Here is a 15,767-nt window from a genome sequence, read left to right as displayed (position 1 = left end):
CTCGTCAACACTCACACCTGTGTTAACGAGAGAATCACTGACATGTCAGCTGGTCCTTTTGTGGCAGGGCTGAAATGCAGTGGAAATGTTTTTGCCAATTCAGTTCATTTGCATTGCAATTCATCTGAAGACTCTTCATAACATTCTGGAGTATATGCAAATTGCCATCATACAAACTGAGGCAGCAGACTTTGTGAAAATTAATATTTGTGTCATTCAAAACTTTTGGCCACGACTGTAGATCTCCTAACCGACTTGCCAAAACTATAGTTTGTTAACAAGAAATGTATGGAGTGGTTGAAAAACGAGTTAATGACTCCAACTGTATATACGCTACCCTTATATTCTCAATCCTAATGATATAGGCCTATGTGTAAATCAGCCAAAGTGATAGAGCAACGACCCTGGAATAAAAACAAAAAATGTGTGTGGGTAGAGGTTGGTTTTACAGGTTCTCTCACTCTAGATTGTCAGTACTGCATGTCTTCTTTGTTATCGTGCCATGGCTGTGTCAGGGTCGATTGCAAGTTAAACTTATGTATCCCTTCATGGGTAGTGTGATGCGTAAGACATTTTTACTGGCAGTCATTAGCAGCTGTTGAAATGCATGTTCCTTTTTTAGGAATATAACAGGATATAAAGGACTACATGAAATATGTCCCTGCTGATCGGCAGCATACATGTAATGGACATAATGAACTGGTCTTGCGATATTTATAGAAAGTATTTATTCTCTAAATTTCATTATTTTTTAACAATTAGATCCAATTAACTAAGCAGGCTGGGCTGACATGCTTATAGCCTTTGCAAGGACATTCTTAATATGAGAAGAAAACTAATATTGTGCTGTTGTTTCTATTAATATGATCAATTATTAGATTTTTTCTGACTGTTTTCCATGTTATTTGGTTAGTTCTCTCTTAAAAAAAGCTTTGAATGTGTGAGTGAAGGGTGGCAGTATTTAATTATGTTATCATGACTGCCCATATTTCCCTCTGGCCAACGCCAAGCCTTTAGGACGCAAAGGTGCGTCATGAGTCAGGGAGATGGTCTTCGTGACAACAGACCTAGATATGGGGGGAGGTTTTAGTGGCTGGAATATTAGGACAATTGGAGGTTTACTCAATTACATAATGCTTAACAGTGCAAATATTATGGTACAGCTACAGTATATGGACACTTAATCATCATGGTGCTTTTGAATGGTAAGTTTACAAACATTGGTTGTGGTAAGAATAATTGAAACTTGGGTATCATTATGGTAAGTGGGGAAATAAGTATAGACAGTTACAATTGTAACTGCTCAGCAGAACATAAAAATATACATTTTTACTAGGCAAAAAAAAAAATATATATATAATATATATTGTTTCAGGAAACTCGCACTACAACTGTAGTTGTATGGAAAATAAATATATTTTGTCATGGGCAAAGAAACTCAAAGGGGGGGTGGTTATATTAATTAACAACAATTTTGATCTAATAGTGCAAACAGAGCAAGGAAGATGGATTCTTTTAAATATGCTATTGGACCAAAAACAGATCTGGTTAATGAATGTGCCAAATAATGATGATCCACACTGCTTCGAAAATATGTATAATAATCTATTGAGCACACAACAAATTAATCGATTATTATGGGGGGAAATAATATGGTTTTAAGTACCTCAATGGAACGAAAAGGAAATCCCCCTCATGCACTTGAGATAAAATATCCTGGATACATTTGAACTAGTGGATATATGGAGGCTGAAAAACCCTGACCTAGAGAGATATACATGGAGGTTTAATCAAGCTAGCCGTCTTAACTGCCTCATCTCATTTTTTCCTGGCATCAAAAGTATTAATAGGAGACAGAAAGCGATCAGACCATCATCTAATTGGCCTTCACATGACTCTTACAGAATCCCATGCGGACGGGGGACACTGGAAATTTAATCAAAGCCTACAGGATGACAATTTGTTTTTAACTAAGACAAAATCATTAATAAATTTACTTTTCTGCATAACATAGGTACAGTAGATCCTCTTATTGTATGTGACTTTCAAAATGTACTTTGAGGCCATTCAGTACAATACTCATTAAAACAAAAGCCGTTTTGGTCAAAAGAGAAGACTAAAAGCAAACAGGAAATAATAGCGCAGGTAGATGGCAATAAAAACCTGTACTATAGTGGCACAAAATAAGTTAGAGGAAAAACATTTGGAGGAACTTATTCAAGAAATATCAAGTGTAAATTTATAACAAAAAAAAGTGAATTGGATGGAAAAGTGCAAAATGCATTACGTTTTTCTTGAATGTTCAACATAGAAATGCTACCAAAAATAATTTACAGAAACTCATTACCAATGACGGAGTCATCCATGATTCACCAAATGATATGTTTGAAAGAGGAAGCAAAATATGTTAAGCATACAGTGCCTTTGGAAAGTATTCAGACCTTGACTTTTTCCACATTTTGTTACGTTACAGCGGTATTCTAAAATTGATTAAATATTTTTCCTCAGCAATCTACACACAATATCCCATAATGACAAAGTGAAAACAGGTTTTTAGAAATGTATTTACTTAAACAGAAATACCTTATTTAAATAAGTATTCAGACCCTTTGCAATGAGACTCGAAATTAAGCTCAGGTGCATCCTGTTTCCATTGATCATCCTTGAGATGTTTCTACAACTTGATTGGAGTCCACCTGTGGTAAATTCAATTGATTTGACATGATTTGGAAAGGCACACACTGGTCTATATAAAAGGTCCCACAGTTGACAGTGCATGTCAGAGCAAAAACCAAGCCATGAGGTTTGAAGGAATTGTTCATAGAGCTCCGAGATAGGATTGTGTTGAGGTACAGATCTGGGGAACGGTTCCAAAAAAAATAAAATAATAATAATAAACATTTAAAAAAGGACGCCGATGACGCAAGTTTTTTTCTAAAGTCCGCAATCTGGATCCCTACAGTCCCATTGAGAGCTTGATCACTTTTCTAGCCTCTCTGGACTAAAACCCAATTATGACAAGTATTACCATATTATGTATTGATCGTTAAAAGACAATGTTTACACTACCTTGTAGTTTACCAATACTATGGGCGGATGGTGAAGTAGACATACTTGGTATTAATCTAAAAAGATAATGAACGTAACATCAATTTCAATAGAAAAATTCCATTGATTAACTATTTGGTCTGATCACAGTTTACTTAATCATATGAGTAACTTCACTTTATTTGGAACGCTAAGCCAGAAAAATTCAGTGTGCCTATTTATATAATGAACAGAAGTTTGGGGGCTAAAATGATTAAATATTAAAAGTAGTGAACCTCACTAAAAGCTATACTTAATAATCTACTGAAGAACCAGTTGGGTTTAAGGCAGGCTCATCCTTTGTTAAATTGCCTTTCTACAAATGTCAACTTTCGACCAAATGAAAATGAAACTGTTCAAAGTATTGCCCTTTCTTAAATAAGCCATACAAAACTGGTTACAATTTTATCCTCCAGAAAATATTATATTTGTACTATGGTTAAACTCAAATATACTGAGACAAAAATGAATAAACTTGATTTCATTATATTTATTAATAATATAAACTGGAGTTACGTCATATGCAGCTATGGGAAATATATGGGAATGTCTGCTCAATCCAAAATTACAACCAACCGATTGCAGCATTACCGCAAAAAATGGATGAGGCAAATGAAATACCAGTTTCATTTGAGGACAAAAAAAAAAACTTAAACTCACAGCTGAGCCACAGGTTGCTAAATAAATGGAAAGAAATGTTATCATTTCCCGATTCCATGGCACATGGTATATGAACTGAAACAAAACATTTGATTCAACACTGAGTTGTTGAATATAAATGATTGTACAAAATGCTATAAAATATATCATAATCTAAGCTCTGTAGATTTTGCTGCGAACAGACGATCACTAGATCATTTATTTTGATATGGCCCCTATGTAGCTCGTTTCTGGTAACAGGTTCAGGAATAAAAAAAAAATATTCACTTCAAATTAACCTTACAAATAGCAGTGTTGGGCAATTTGGAAAGCCATAGTCAATCAATAATATAATAATACTCGTAGGAAAGGTTTTCATCTGTAGCTCACAATCTGTGGATACTATGGGATTAGAAAGGTTCAAAATTGATATAAAACATCACAGCACAAAAGACATGGCACATGGAAACCAAACGAGGGTGGTCCACAGTGATAGATGGGACGGGCTGAGATTAAAGAGCTCGTTAATGTATTATTGTTATGTGATTGCTGTATATTAAAGTATCACCTATGTAAAATGTAGGTAGCAAAAAAGCTGAACAAATATATTTGTGTCCTCTGAAGGGGAGGGGGGGACGAGACAGGTCGTGGATGAGTTAGTAATAATAAAGAAATAAAAAAAGAGTGAGTGAATATTACGACACCCTCCCCGCTCACCTTGGAGAAGAGTCCAAAGCAGGCCACCTGGCTGATGATGCAATAGGCCTCCGGAGGCCGTGCCCCTTTGCCACTGGGCTGCAGGAAACATCATGCCATGAGAAACTAAACACCGGAGAGTAATTCTCATGTCCTATGAATGACACCATGGATAATTTACCAGTAACCTCCTGCAGTAGCCATTCCTCCTACTGCCGTCGACCTCTGTCAACACGAAGGAGAATGTCTCACTGCAGAGAGAGAGAGAATAGAACATGTTGATCCCGTGTGCTTAGTACTCAGAGGAAGAATACTCAGATGTCATCATGATTTGTTTTCTTTAATCATTTTTTTTAACCCAATTTTGTGGTATCCAATTGGTAGTTAGTCTTGTCGCTGCAACATTTTTACATTTTATAAAAACATTTTAGCAGACGCTCTTATCCAGAGCGACTTACAGTAGTGAATGCATACATTTCATACATTTTTTTGTTGTTGCAAACACCATGCTCTACCAACTGAGCCACAGAGAATGCAACTCCCGTACGGACTCGGGAGGTGAAGGTCGAGAGCTGTGCGTCCTCGGAAACGCAACCCAACCGTACTGCTTCTTGACACAGTGCACTGCGCCCAGCCCGCCACAGGAGTCTCTAGTGCGCTATGGGAGGATGACGCTGGGCCAATTGCGCGCCGCACCATTGGTCTCTCGGTCGCGGCCGGCTGCGACAGAGCCTGGACACGAACCCAGAATCTCTAGTGGCACAGCTAGTACTGCGATGCAGTGCCTTAGACCACCACACCACTCTGGAGGTCCCATCGGAGTTGTTCTCATTCAGATTTTGTAGCAACGCTAATGAGTGCACCCATTCGTCTTGGTATTCTTGCAATTGTAAATTACACACACAATCACTGTGTACTCCAAGTAGGTCAGAGTATATAACATTGAGATTATAATTAGATAGATGAATATAATAGAATGACCCACCCGGTTCTTCATTCACAATTGGTGGTTACATAATTATGCTTCCTCTCGCTCATCAACTCATCCATTCTAACCTATCATACTTCAGCCTACATCATGTGTTTAATCCGATATTATAGCCTGTGAAAACCATTTAAAAAAATGACAAGCCCTCCTAAAACTGTCTACAACACCAGTTATGTTTGTGATATTAAGATTCTAACATGACTGTGTATTATATACACGCATTTCGGTAAAGCCAAGGACGAGGGGATGCATGACTTAAATTATGGCAGAGTAGTACTTTTTTAAAGTCATGAGCAAATGACTGCTTTAGAGGTTTTATAGTAGCGACATGTAATTTAACTGGAAAAATGTATTAACCTACCTTTTAATGTGGCATGAACACAACCAGTCATGAGGTCATCGGATTAAAAAACAAATCACTTCAAAAGTAGGTTACCTTGGAACATTAGTCCAAAATAGAATCCGATCAACCGAAACAGCACCTTCTGTCTTACACCTTCTGTAGCCCCATTTATCTACGTCATGCCATACTCTTTTAGTCCAGATCGCATCAGATACATGAGCTACACATACTGAGAGACAGGCTTGCTATGATCAATATTTAAATACTTTATTTGGATGGGCAAGGAGGTACGGTAGGGCGGGCAAGGCCCCCTAAGGCCCGACCATAACACTGACCCTGGTCAAAGCTAGGTTGTTTGCAGTGGTGTAAAGTACTTAAGTAAAAATACTTTAAAAGTACTACTTAAGTAGTTTTTGGGGGGGGGGGGGGTATCTGTACTTTACTATTTAGGGCAACTTTTACTTCACAACGTTTCTAAAGAAAACAATGTACTTTTTACTCCCTACATTTTCCTTGACATCCAAAAGTACTTGTTACATTTTGAATGCTTAGCAGGACAGGAAATGGTCCAATTCACACACTTATCAAGACAACATCCCTGGTCATCCCTACTGCCTCTGATCTGGCAGACTTAAACACAAATTAATCTTTTATAAATTATGTCTGAGTGTTGGGGTGTGCCCCTAGCTATCTGTAAATTTTAAAAACAAGAAAATGGTGCCGTCTGCTTTGCTTCATATAAGTAATTTGAAATGATTTATATACTTTTATTTGTGATTCTTAAGTATATTAAGAACCAAATACTTTGTCTAGTATTTTACTGGGTGACTTCCACTTTTACTTAAGTAACTTTCTATAAAAAAAAAAAAAAAAAAAAAAGGTATATATACTTTTACTCAAGTATGACAATTTGGTGCTTTTCCACCACTGGTTGTTTGCAAGAGATGACAGATGATGCTTTGCAGTCGTCGCACACAAACATTGCATACAGTCATAGAACGGTTCATGTAAAGCTCGCTGGAAACACTTCACCACATCCTGAAAACACTCTGCAGAGCGTTGGGGGTGTGGGAGGATGAAGAAAGTAGATGTGTGTGATTGTTTGTCCCAGGTGTGATTGCATGTGCACACACAAGAGAAAGCAGGTGTGGTTATTTTCAGCCAAGTGTGACACTGAACTGAAAAAAAAATGGTTGAGAGAGAAAGAGAAAACGCTCAGTGAGGGGGACCCAGAAACAGAGAGAGAGATGAGCGCAGAGAGAGATGGTGAGAAATGGCACGTACCTGGCGTATTCAGTCAGGGGGGCCCAGTTCACCCCCTCTGGGAAACAGAAAAGGAGGATGGCTTTCAGGGACTTCTCTTCTTCCTCTTTCTGAGAGCGCCTCATGTTAGCTAGCTAAAACACACATTTTAGATTAGTGCTAATTTACTATTACAAATACTTCCTCAGTGTGTGTGTGTGTGTACAGCTGAAGTCAGAAGTTTACATACACTTTAGTCAAATACATTTAAAACAATTCCTGACATTTGATCCTAGAAAAAAATTCCCTGTCTTCGGTCAGTTAGGATCACCACTCAAATGATGTCAATTAGCCTAACAGAAGCTTCTAAAGCCATGACATTTTCTGGAATTTTCCAAAGCTGTTTAAAGGCACAGTCAACTTAGTGTATGTAAACTTCTGACCCACTGGAACTGTGATACAGTGAATTATAAGTGAAATAATCTGTCTGTAAATAACTGTTGGAAAAAATACTTGTGTCATGCACAAAGTAGATGACCTAACCGACTTGCCAAAACTACAGTTTATTAACAAGAAATTTGTTGAGTGGTTGAAAAACAAGTTTTAATGACTCCAACCTAAGTGTATGTAAACTTCCGACTTCAGCTCTATGTATGTATGTATGTATGTATGTATATCTATCGGTTTGACCTTGGGGAACTGATATGTGATCTGGGGTTCGTACGTTCCTTCCCCTCTCTTCTTCCGTAGGCTGACCACCACCAGGTACTCAAAGAAGAGGTGACTCTGGTTCTGGGCTGAGGTCACCACTTGGGCTGTAGGCCGAGGCAGGGTCGAATCCCCATCACTCCCTAAAAGACAGACCGAAGACAGCAGTGAAGACAATTATTCATAAACCTCACTACCATCAACTAACTGTGGCTTGGACTCCAAGGCAGCTTTTCATTCCAAACATCACACGGCTGGGAACTGAAGATTTTACTTTGGTATGTAGCTAGTCAAGTAGGCCAAATAACTGTAAATAATGCATTGATGTTTATGGAATAATTAAAAAACAAAAATAGAATTAAGTTAGGATTTAGCACTGTGTAAGTATACTGAATAATGGCATATCAAGAAGCTGATTAAACAGTATGATCATTACACAAGTGCACCTTGTGCTGGGGACAATAAAAGGCCACTAAAATGTGCAGTTTTGTTACACAATGTCACAGAGGTCTCCAAGTTGAGGGAGCGTGTAATTGGCATGCTGACTGTAGGAATGTCCACAAGAGCTGTTGCCAGAACATTTTCATTTCTCTACCATAAACTGCCTCCAACGTCATTTTAGAGAATTTAGCAGTACAATCTGCTTTACAACCGCAGACCACATGTAATCCCGCTAGCCGGGGACCTACACATCCAGCTTCTTCACCTGCAGGATCAGAGACTGGCCACCCGGGACAGCTGTTGAAACTGTGGGTTTGCACAACAGAATAATTTTTGCAAACTGTCAGTAACAGTCTCAGGGAAGCTCATCTGCGTGCTCTTCGTCCTCACCAGAGTCTTGACCTGACTGTAGTTTGGCATCGTAACCGACTTCAGTGGGGAAATGCTCACCTTTGATGGCCACAGGCATGCTGTATAAGTGTGCTCTTCACAGATGAATATTGGTTTCAAGCGTACCGGGCAGATGGCGTCGTGTGGGAGAGCGGTTTGCTGATGTCAACGTAGTGAACAGAGAGCCCCGTGTTGGCGGTGGGGTTATGGTATGGGCATAAGCTACGGACAACAAACACAAATACATTTTATCAATTACAATTTCAATGCACAGAGATACTGTGACGAGATCCTGGAGGTCCATTGTTGTGCCATTCATCTGCCGCCATCACGTCAAGTTTCTGTGATAATGCACGGCCCCCGTTGCAAGGATCAGTACACATTTCCTGGGATCTGAAAATATCCCACTTCTTCCATGGCCCAGCATACTCACCAGTTTGAGATGCTCTGGATCTACGTGTACGACAGCATGTTCCCGTTCCTGCCAATATCCAGCACCTTCACACAGCCATTGAAGAGGAGTGGGACAACATTCCACATGTCACAATCAACAGCCCGATCAACTCTATGCGAAGGAGATGTGTCGTGCTGCATGAGGCAAATGGTGGTCACACCACATACTGACTGGATTCTGATCCATGCCCCTACCTCTTTTTTAAGGCATCTGTGACCAGAAGCATATCTGTATTCCCAGTCATGTGAAATCCCTAGATTAGGGCATAGTGATTTTATTTCAATTGACTGATTTCCTTATATGAACTGTAACATTAAAATCTTTGTTGCCTTTATATTTTTGTTCAGTGTAGTTCGAGAGGATGCCTACACCATGCTGTACAGATTTTAAACACACAATACTCAAAGGAAACCACAGCGCTAAAGAACTAAGACGAACACTGTTAACCAACCGAAACCACAAGAGGAGAAAACACACGGATGTGCACATATACAGTCTTATATAACTAACCTTCAGAGGACACAATTCAGTCCCATTCAAAACCCTATTTTCCCAAACCCCTAATCTAAAAACATAACACTAAAAACTAACCCCCTTAGAAATAGTATTTGATCTTGTGGGGAATAACAAAATGTCCCCACTTAGTCCCATGTGGCTCAGTTGGCAGAGCATGGTGTTTGCAACGCCAGGGTTGTGGGTTCGATTCCCACGGGGGACCAGTATGGGAAAAAAAAAAAAAAAAGTATGAAATGCATACATTCACTACTGTAAGTCGCTCTGGATAAGAGCGTCTGCTAAATGACTAAAATGTAAATGTAAAATGTAGTCAAATCTCTCCCTTGTGTGTATGAAGTACCACATTGACACAAGGCGGTCTGTCATAGACAGGTAGTGGTGGCCAGATGGGTAGAAAATGACACAGCAGTGTTTCCCATATATTCATTTAGCAGTGACAGGCCACTGCAGCTAAATCGTTGCCACTACTCCAAAAATAGGATTTAAAAAAGACAGTCGGGAGAATCTAAAATTCCATTGTATGGGGTCCCCATTGATTTTGTTACAATGTTTGAATCACTCAGCATAAGAACATGGCATAAGCCATGGGAAAATTTGTAGAATTTCAGAAAATTCACTTAAAACTAATTCTCTCAGCCCGAAGACAAAATGTGTAGAATTGCAGGAAATGAGCCACGCCCACACTGTTAGGCAACGTGAGGATTCGTTAGGCAACGTGAGGATTCGTTAGGCAACGTGAGGATTCTACTTGTTACCCACCACCAGTGAGAGTCCGGTGTGACTGTGCCATTTTTTGAAAGACAGGCAAGTACCTTCCTCTACCACGTGACTCCGTGGGAAGAAGGGAACCCATTAACAACGCCAGTTAAGCCACAATAGAACCATTAAGGCTAGATGGTCACTGACACACCTAATGACCTGCCACAATAGATGATATGCACACTGTCAAATACCAGGACCTGTATTTTACTAAACAATGTCTATTTGAGAAAAATGTCCAGCATGGTCAAGCATTAGGCTGGTTCTCTCAAAAATTGGAATTCCTCACATATCTCCAGAATAAGTGAATTTAGGAAAATGTGCCTGTTTCATAAGTGTTTATAAGAGGTGTCCTTTGTTTTATGAATCCAATGGGTTTGCCTGAGTGAGAGGGGAACAAAGCAGTCGAGGCCAAATCTTTGTATGCTTGACAGGCATGTTTAGTTCATGATAAGCATGATTCATGCTTGCCTCTTACTGTCTGTTTGCTTAGAGTTCTGTGTTTAACCTTTTCCAATAATGTATCATTTGTGTTCTATACACACACTTGGGCTCAGTTCCACTTTAACCCATAGCCATTTTCCCTAACCCCAAGTCACTATAGGCCCTAAACGGAACAGACACACTTCTATACAAGACACTCACGGTCTCTGTGGAACTTCTCCTGGAGGGACGAGAACATGGTATTGAGCCGTTTCATTGGCCCATGGTCCCCCGCATCAAGCTCATCGGACATCTTGGCACCTGCAGAGGAAGGAAGAGCAGGGGAGTGAAGGACTGATAAGAGGATAGAAAGTAGCATGTCAACATGGTGGAAAGCCCCTTGAGTTACTTTCACTTATCCTTATGATTAGAAATAAAAGGTTGGAGGGGATTATTCAGTGATTGTTATCATGTAAGTGATGGATAGTAGGAAAAAAATGACCCCTTTCCTGTTGAGCTCAGACAACAGTTATGGGACAGGATGTTGACACCAGGAAATTGACCTATAGGTCATTAATGAGAATGTGTCATCTTTTGTTGATGCCCTCTACACAGACCGTAGGTTGAAAACTACATGAGAGAGAGTCCAAGAGAAGAGGTGAAGGAGACAAAGGGAGAGAAATACAGAAACATTTGGTTGACAGAGATTGAGTATGTGAGAGAGAGAACTCCCAACTTGAAAGTAGGTAAGAAAGACTGCTTAAACTTGTGTTGAAAGATCAAGCACAACACTTCCCACTTATTCAGCCCCTAAACCACAAGCCTTCAAATCAATTAAGCCAGGACAAAAATGTGGATAAGAGTTAACAGGTCACATGCTGTAATTCAACACTCACGGTGTATCATACCAATATATATATGATAGCAATCTGTAATGGCATTTACTCTGTGGAGGTTGGATCTATATCAAGCCTGACAGTATAGTCGGAGTAAACAGGAGGCATTTCAGGTGAAGTTGAACAAGTCATATGACCAGCTTTCCATTACAACAAATCACTGTGGATCTGAAAGAATTGGATAGGTATTAGCACAGCCCTTTTGGTAAGGTATAGCAGTATGGTAATAACTCTGATTAATCCCTACAAGACAGTGATCCAACTCAGACTATGTGGATTGCACTATAATATTCTTTGTGTGTATTTAAAATGTACCGTCTAATGTATTGTGATTGTACACTAATGCCAGACATCTGAAATTGTCTCTGGAAAATCCAGTTCCATTCTTCCCAGCCAGCTGTCACTGAACCAGTAGCACCAGATTGGTGAGTTGTTTTTCAAAGTCATTGCCCTGACGCACTTAGGTAACCTTTTGAACATAGTCCCTATGTTCAATATATAAAAAAAGTGTGTTAGTAAGAATGACTACAGTCAGATCCTGTAACAGATAGCCATCTAGAATGGCGTAGTTAGTAAGAATCCATCTTTCCTGTCGTCATCAACAGCCATAATTTTACTCATAGGTATCCGAGTAGCCCTGGATTGATTGCTTAAATCTGTGAGTGCTTCAGTAAGATTGAAAAAGGTGTAGATGAACTTCAGACCGTAAAACAAGCTTACTCTGTTTTGTTTTTTCAGTGTTTGATGAGGCGGCCTTCTGCCTTCTCCCTACACTTCTCAGCCATTAGTGTTGCCCAAGACGGGCTCATGTGAACTATGATCCCGACACTGTGTTTTAAGGTTTAGAAACGTCAATAATCGTCACTTGCAATATGGCTTTCGAAACATATGGCCCTCATCTTTCATCAGCGAGAAAGAAACCTTATAATAAACGGATACAGTAAGTGTTGCACAGATCCAGACAGCTATGGGTGCCTCCATCTGATGAAAGTACACTTCGAGTCACGCTTTCACAGGTGTTCCGAGCAGGCTAATTAGCAGTGGTCATCTCGTCTTCCGTAAACAAGCTGTTACATGGAGATATGGCTGTGTGGGAACACTAACTCTACCAAGGCGTGTATCAATTTAACCTTGGATTTTTTGAAAATGATTTCTCGTTGAAAGAGAATGTCCTCATGCTTCCAAAACGGTACCGCAAGCGACACGTGTTTATGTTCAGATTGAGCATAGGGGCTGTTGAAGCAGAAATCCATGAGGTCAAACAATTCCAAATGACAAACCTTACACCTTGGCTTGAGCTAAGAGTAAAGCATCTTCCTTCAGACCCTCTAACATAACAAAACGGGCCAAACATAAGTGACTGAAAGAAAACAGACACGGAAGTGAAAAAGTTTCTAGTAAGTAACAAATGAGAGTTGGCCTTGGTGCCATTGAGATTTTAACTGTGGAGATCTACGCTTCCTCTTTAATAATTCACCATCAGTCTCACAGACCTCTCATCATCCCTGTCTGACATACAATGCCTTGAGAAACTATTCATATCGCTTGACTTGTGTGTAACAACCTGCATTTAAATGGATTAAATTGAGATTGTGTCACAGGCCTACATATGATACCCCATAATGTCAAAGTGAAATTATTATTTATTTAACAAATGTATTAAAAAAGAAAAGCTGAAATATCTTGAATCAATATGTATTCAACCCTTTTGTTATGGCAAGCCTAAATAAATTCAGGAGTAAAAATGTACTTAACAAGTCACAAAATCCTAGAGGAACACCTGGTGCAGTCTGCTTTCAAACAGACACTGGGAGCCAAGTTCATCTTTCAGCAGGTCAATAACCTAAACACACAAGGCCAAATATACACAGGAGTTGCTGACCAAGACAACATTGAATGTTCCTGAGTGGTCTACTTACAGTTGACTTAAATGGGCATGAAAATCTATGGCAAGACTTGAAAATGGCTGTCTAGTAATGTTCAACCACCAACTTGACAGAGCTTGAACAATAAAAAAAATAAAAAAAATAAAGTGCAAATATTGTACAATCCCTGTGTGCAAAGCTCCGAGTTACTCAAAAAGCGATTACAGCTGTGATCGCTGCCAAAAAGTGATTGTAACATATTCACTCAGGAGGATGAATACTTATGTAATTGAGATGCGTTTCCCCCCCTTCTTTCACTTTGACATGAGTATTGTGTAGATCGTTGACAAAAATTACAATTAAATACATTTCAATCCCACCTTGTAACACCAAAATGTGGAAAAAGTCAAAGGGGCGTGAATACTTTGAAGGCTCTGTATGGGTGCAAGTAAAAATACATTATTTCAGTCACTTATGATGTCCATACTATGTAATGGGAATATGGCACATTACAATACTCTTCTAGTGTTATTCACATTTTCAATAGCCATTTACAAAACATATACAGGTGGAACTATATGCCATTGCCAACAGTTGGAGCAATGTTGAGTATAGTTGAGAATAGCCTACTATTGTAACCATGGAAAATCAATACATGCTGATGTGAAAGGTGTCTCTATGTCTAACAAGCATATCATATGTACAGTTTTCATTAGACAAACAAAAAGGTATGAAAATTATTGATATACACAACCATTACAGCAAGAAAAATAAACAGTATATCAATGGCAAATACTCACTTTCCGCGGAATAATTCAATCAGTTGCTTAAAGTTCCCAAAACGTTTTAGTCGCTGTTCAATATCTGCCGTCTTTCACACCAGATAAACAAGCAAGCAACCTCGCAACCCGTTGTTCAAATGCCTTGTTAACTAACTACCCGGCACACATGCAATCGATTTCCAGGAACCGTCTCTATTCCTCTCAGTGCTAGATGTGCCGCATTCTGCTGATGAACACTTGTGGAAGACAGCTAAACCCTGAGCTCTCTTTATCCAGAAACTTTCATTTACAACACAGTTCCTTTGATGTGTAGCGTGAGTAGCCTACGGTTAAATGTGTTGATAGAATAGAACCGTACGCAGGTTATCGAGACGACAATAAAACTAATTTGACAGACACCATGACCCACGTCAGATGTGTGACCAAAGGGGACACTGACACGCCCTTTTCCAAAGGTTCCTTAAAGCCTATTGGAGGGCGCGTTGTCTAATTAATTAGGGAGGGTGGTCTGCTTCAGAGAATATGGAAATAATGTATAATATTATTTTGCCTATCCATGTTTCCTCTAGGCTCTCATATGGTGATGTATTAAGCTAACTAATGTATATTCTCACACTGCACTAAAGACTGACATTCATACATATTAACCATGCTCTCTTTCCTAGCTGTCTTTGAACGTGATGAGTAGGTCGTCTTTATTTTGGGTGTGTGTTTACACAGGCAGCCCAATTATGATTTTTTTCTCACTAATTGGTATTTTGATCAATCAGATCAGCTCAAAAGATCTGATGTGGAAAGATCTGATGTGATTGGTCAAAAGACCAATTAGTGGAAAAAATATCAGAATTGGGCTGCCTGTGTAAACGCAGCCATAGTGTCACGACTGATTTCTCACGTCTATGCTCTGATATTATATGACATGAATACAACAGCCAACAAGCAGGCTATGTTTCTCATGTTCCTGGTTGACTATTATGTTTTGGTTCTCCCTCCGACCATTTTCTAGTCATGCTTATTAAAAATGCATGCATGGGGCAATGGATCATAGACTGTTTATGAATGTCATAGCAGAGGCCCACAGGAGTCATCTTGAGACATTTTAGGGAAATGACTCCCCCTGGTGGAAAAGACAAGGATAGCAAAGGCCACTAACATTCCTTTATGTCATCCTTTGTCAGTGCAACAAATGTTCCCTTTATTCCCTTATAATAATACAGTATTTTTTCTTTGTCACTGAAACCTCTAAATCCTGTTTGGTCATTTTTTTGGCATTTTCTCACTTGAAAATAAAGTTCTAGTATTTAACTATTTTCCTCTACCTACTCTCATACAGATTAATCAAGAGCTTGCTTGTCCCTGAGCATACACACACTGTTGTGTGTTTGCATAAGAAGCCAACCAGATTCAACCAGCCACCACCGAACCATCCACATGTTCCGGAAGGTGTCTGCTTCTCCATGACGTGCCCGTTCCTGGTGGGGCCACTGGAGTTGTCACCGTGTGTGTACCCCATCATCCTGGACAGGCCCTTCATGGAG

General features: G+C 39.4%; 1 protein-coding gene across 2 annotated transcripts in view; it reads right to left on the bottom strand.

The window, feature by feature from the left end:
- Positions 1-14,617, bottom strand: part of LOC106583491 (DENN domain-containing protein 2D) — a 29,660-nt gene extending 15,043 nt beyond the window's left edge. For both annotated transcript variants that reach the window (XM_014167729.3, XM_082967625.1), the window contains exons 1-6: positions 14,248-14,617; positions 10,909-11,007; positions 7,686-7,846; positions 7,038-7,150; positions 4,604-4,673; positions 4,444-4,521 (exon numbers count right to left, since the gene is read on the bottom strand). In XM_014167729.3, coding sequence (XP_014023204.1) covers positions 4,444-4,521; positions 4,604-4,673; positions 7,038-7,150; positions 7,686-7,846; positions 10,909-10,999 — 513 coding nt within the window. In that variant the 5' untranslated portion in view covers positions 11,000-11,007; positions 14,248-14,617. The remainder of the gene's footprint in view (positions 1-4,443; positions 4,522-4,603; positions 4,674-7,037; positions 7,151-7,685; positions 7,847-10,908; positions 11,008-14,247) is intronic.
- Positions 14,618-15,767: the final 1,150 nt, after the last annotated feature.

The sequence above is a fragment of the Salmo salar genome, chromosome 22, assembly GCF_965601325.2.
Source record: "Salmo salar chromosome 22, fSalSal1, whole genome shotgun sequence".
NCBI lineage: Eukaryota > Metazoa > Chordata > Actinopteri > Salmoniformes > Salmonidae > Salmo > Salmo salar.
The sequence above is the reverse complement of the archived record's forward strand: the minus strand, read 5'-3'. Positions and strand labels throughout refer to the sequence as shown.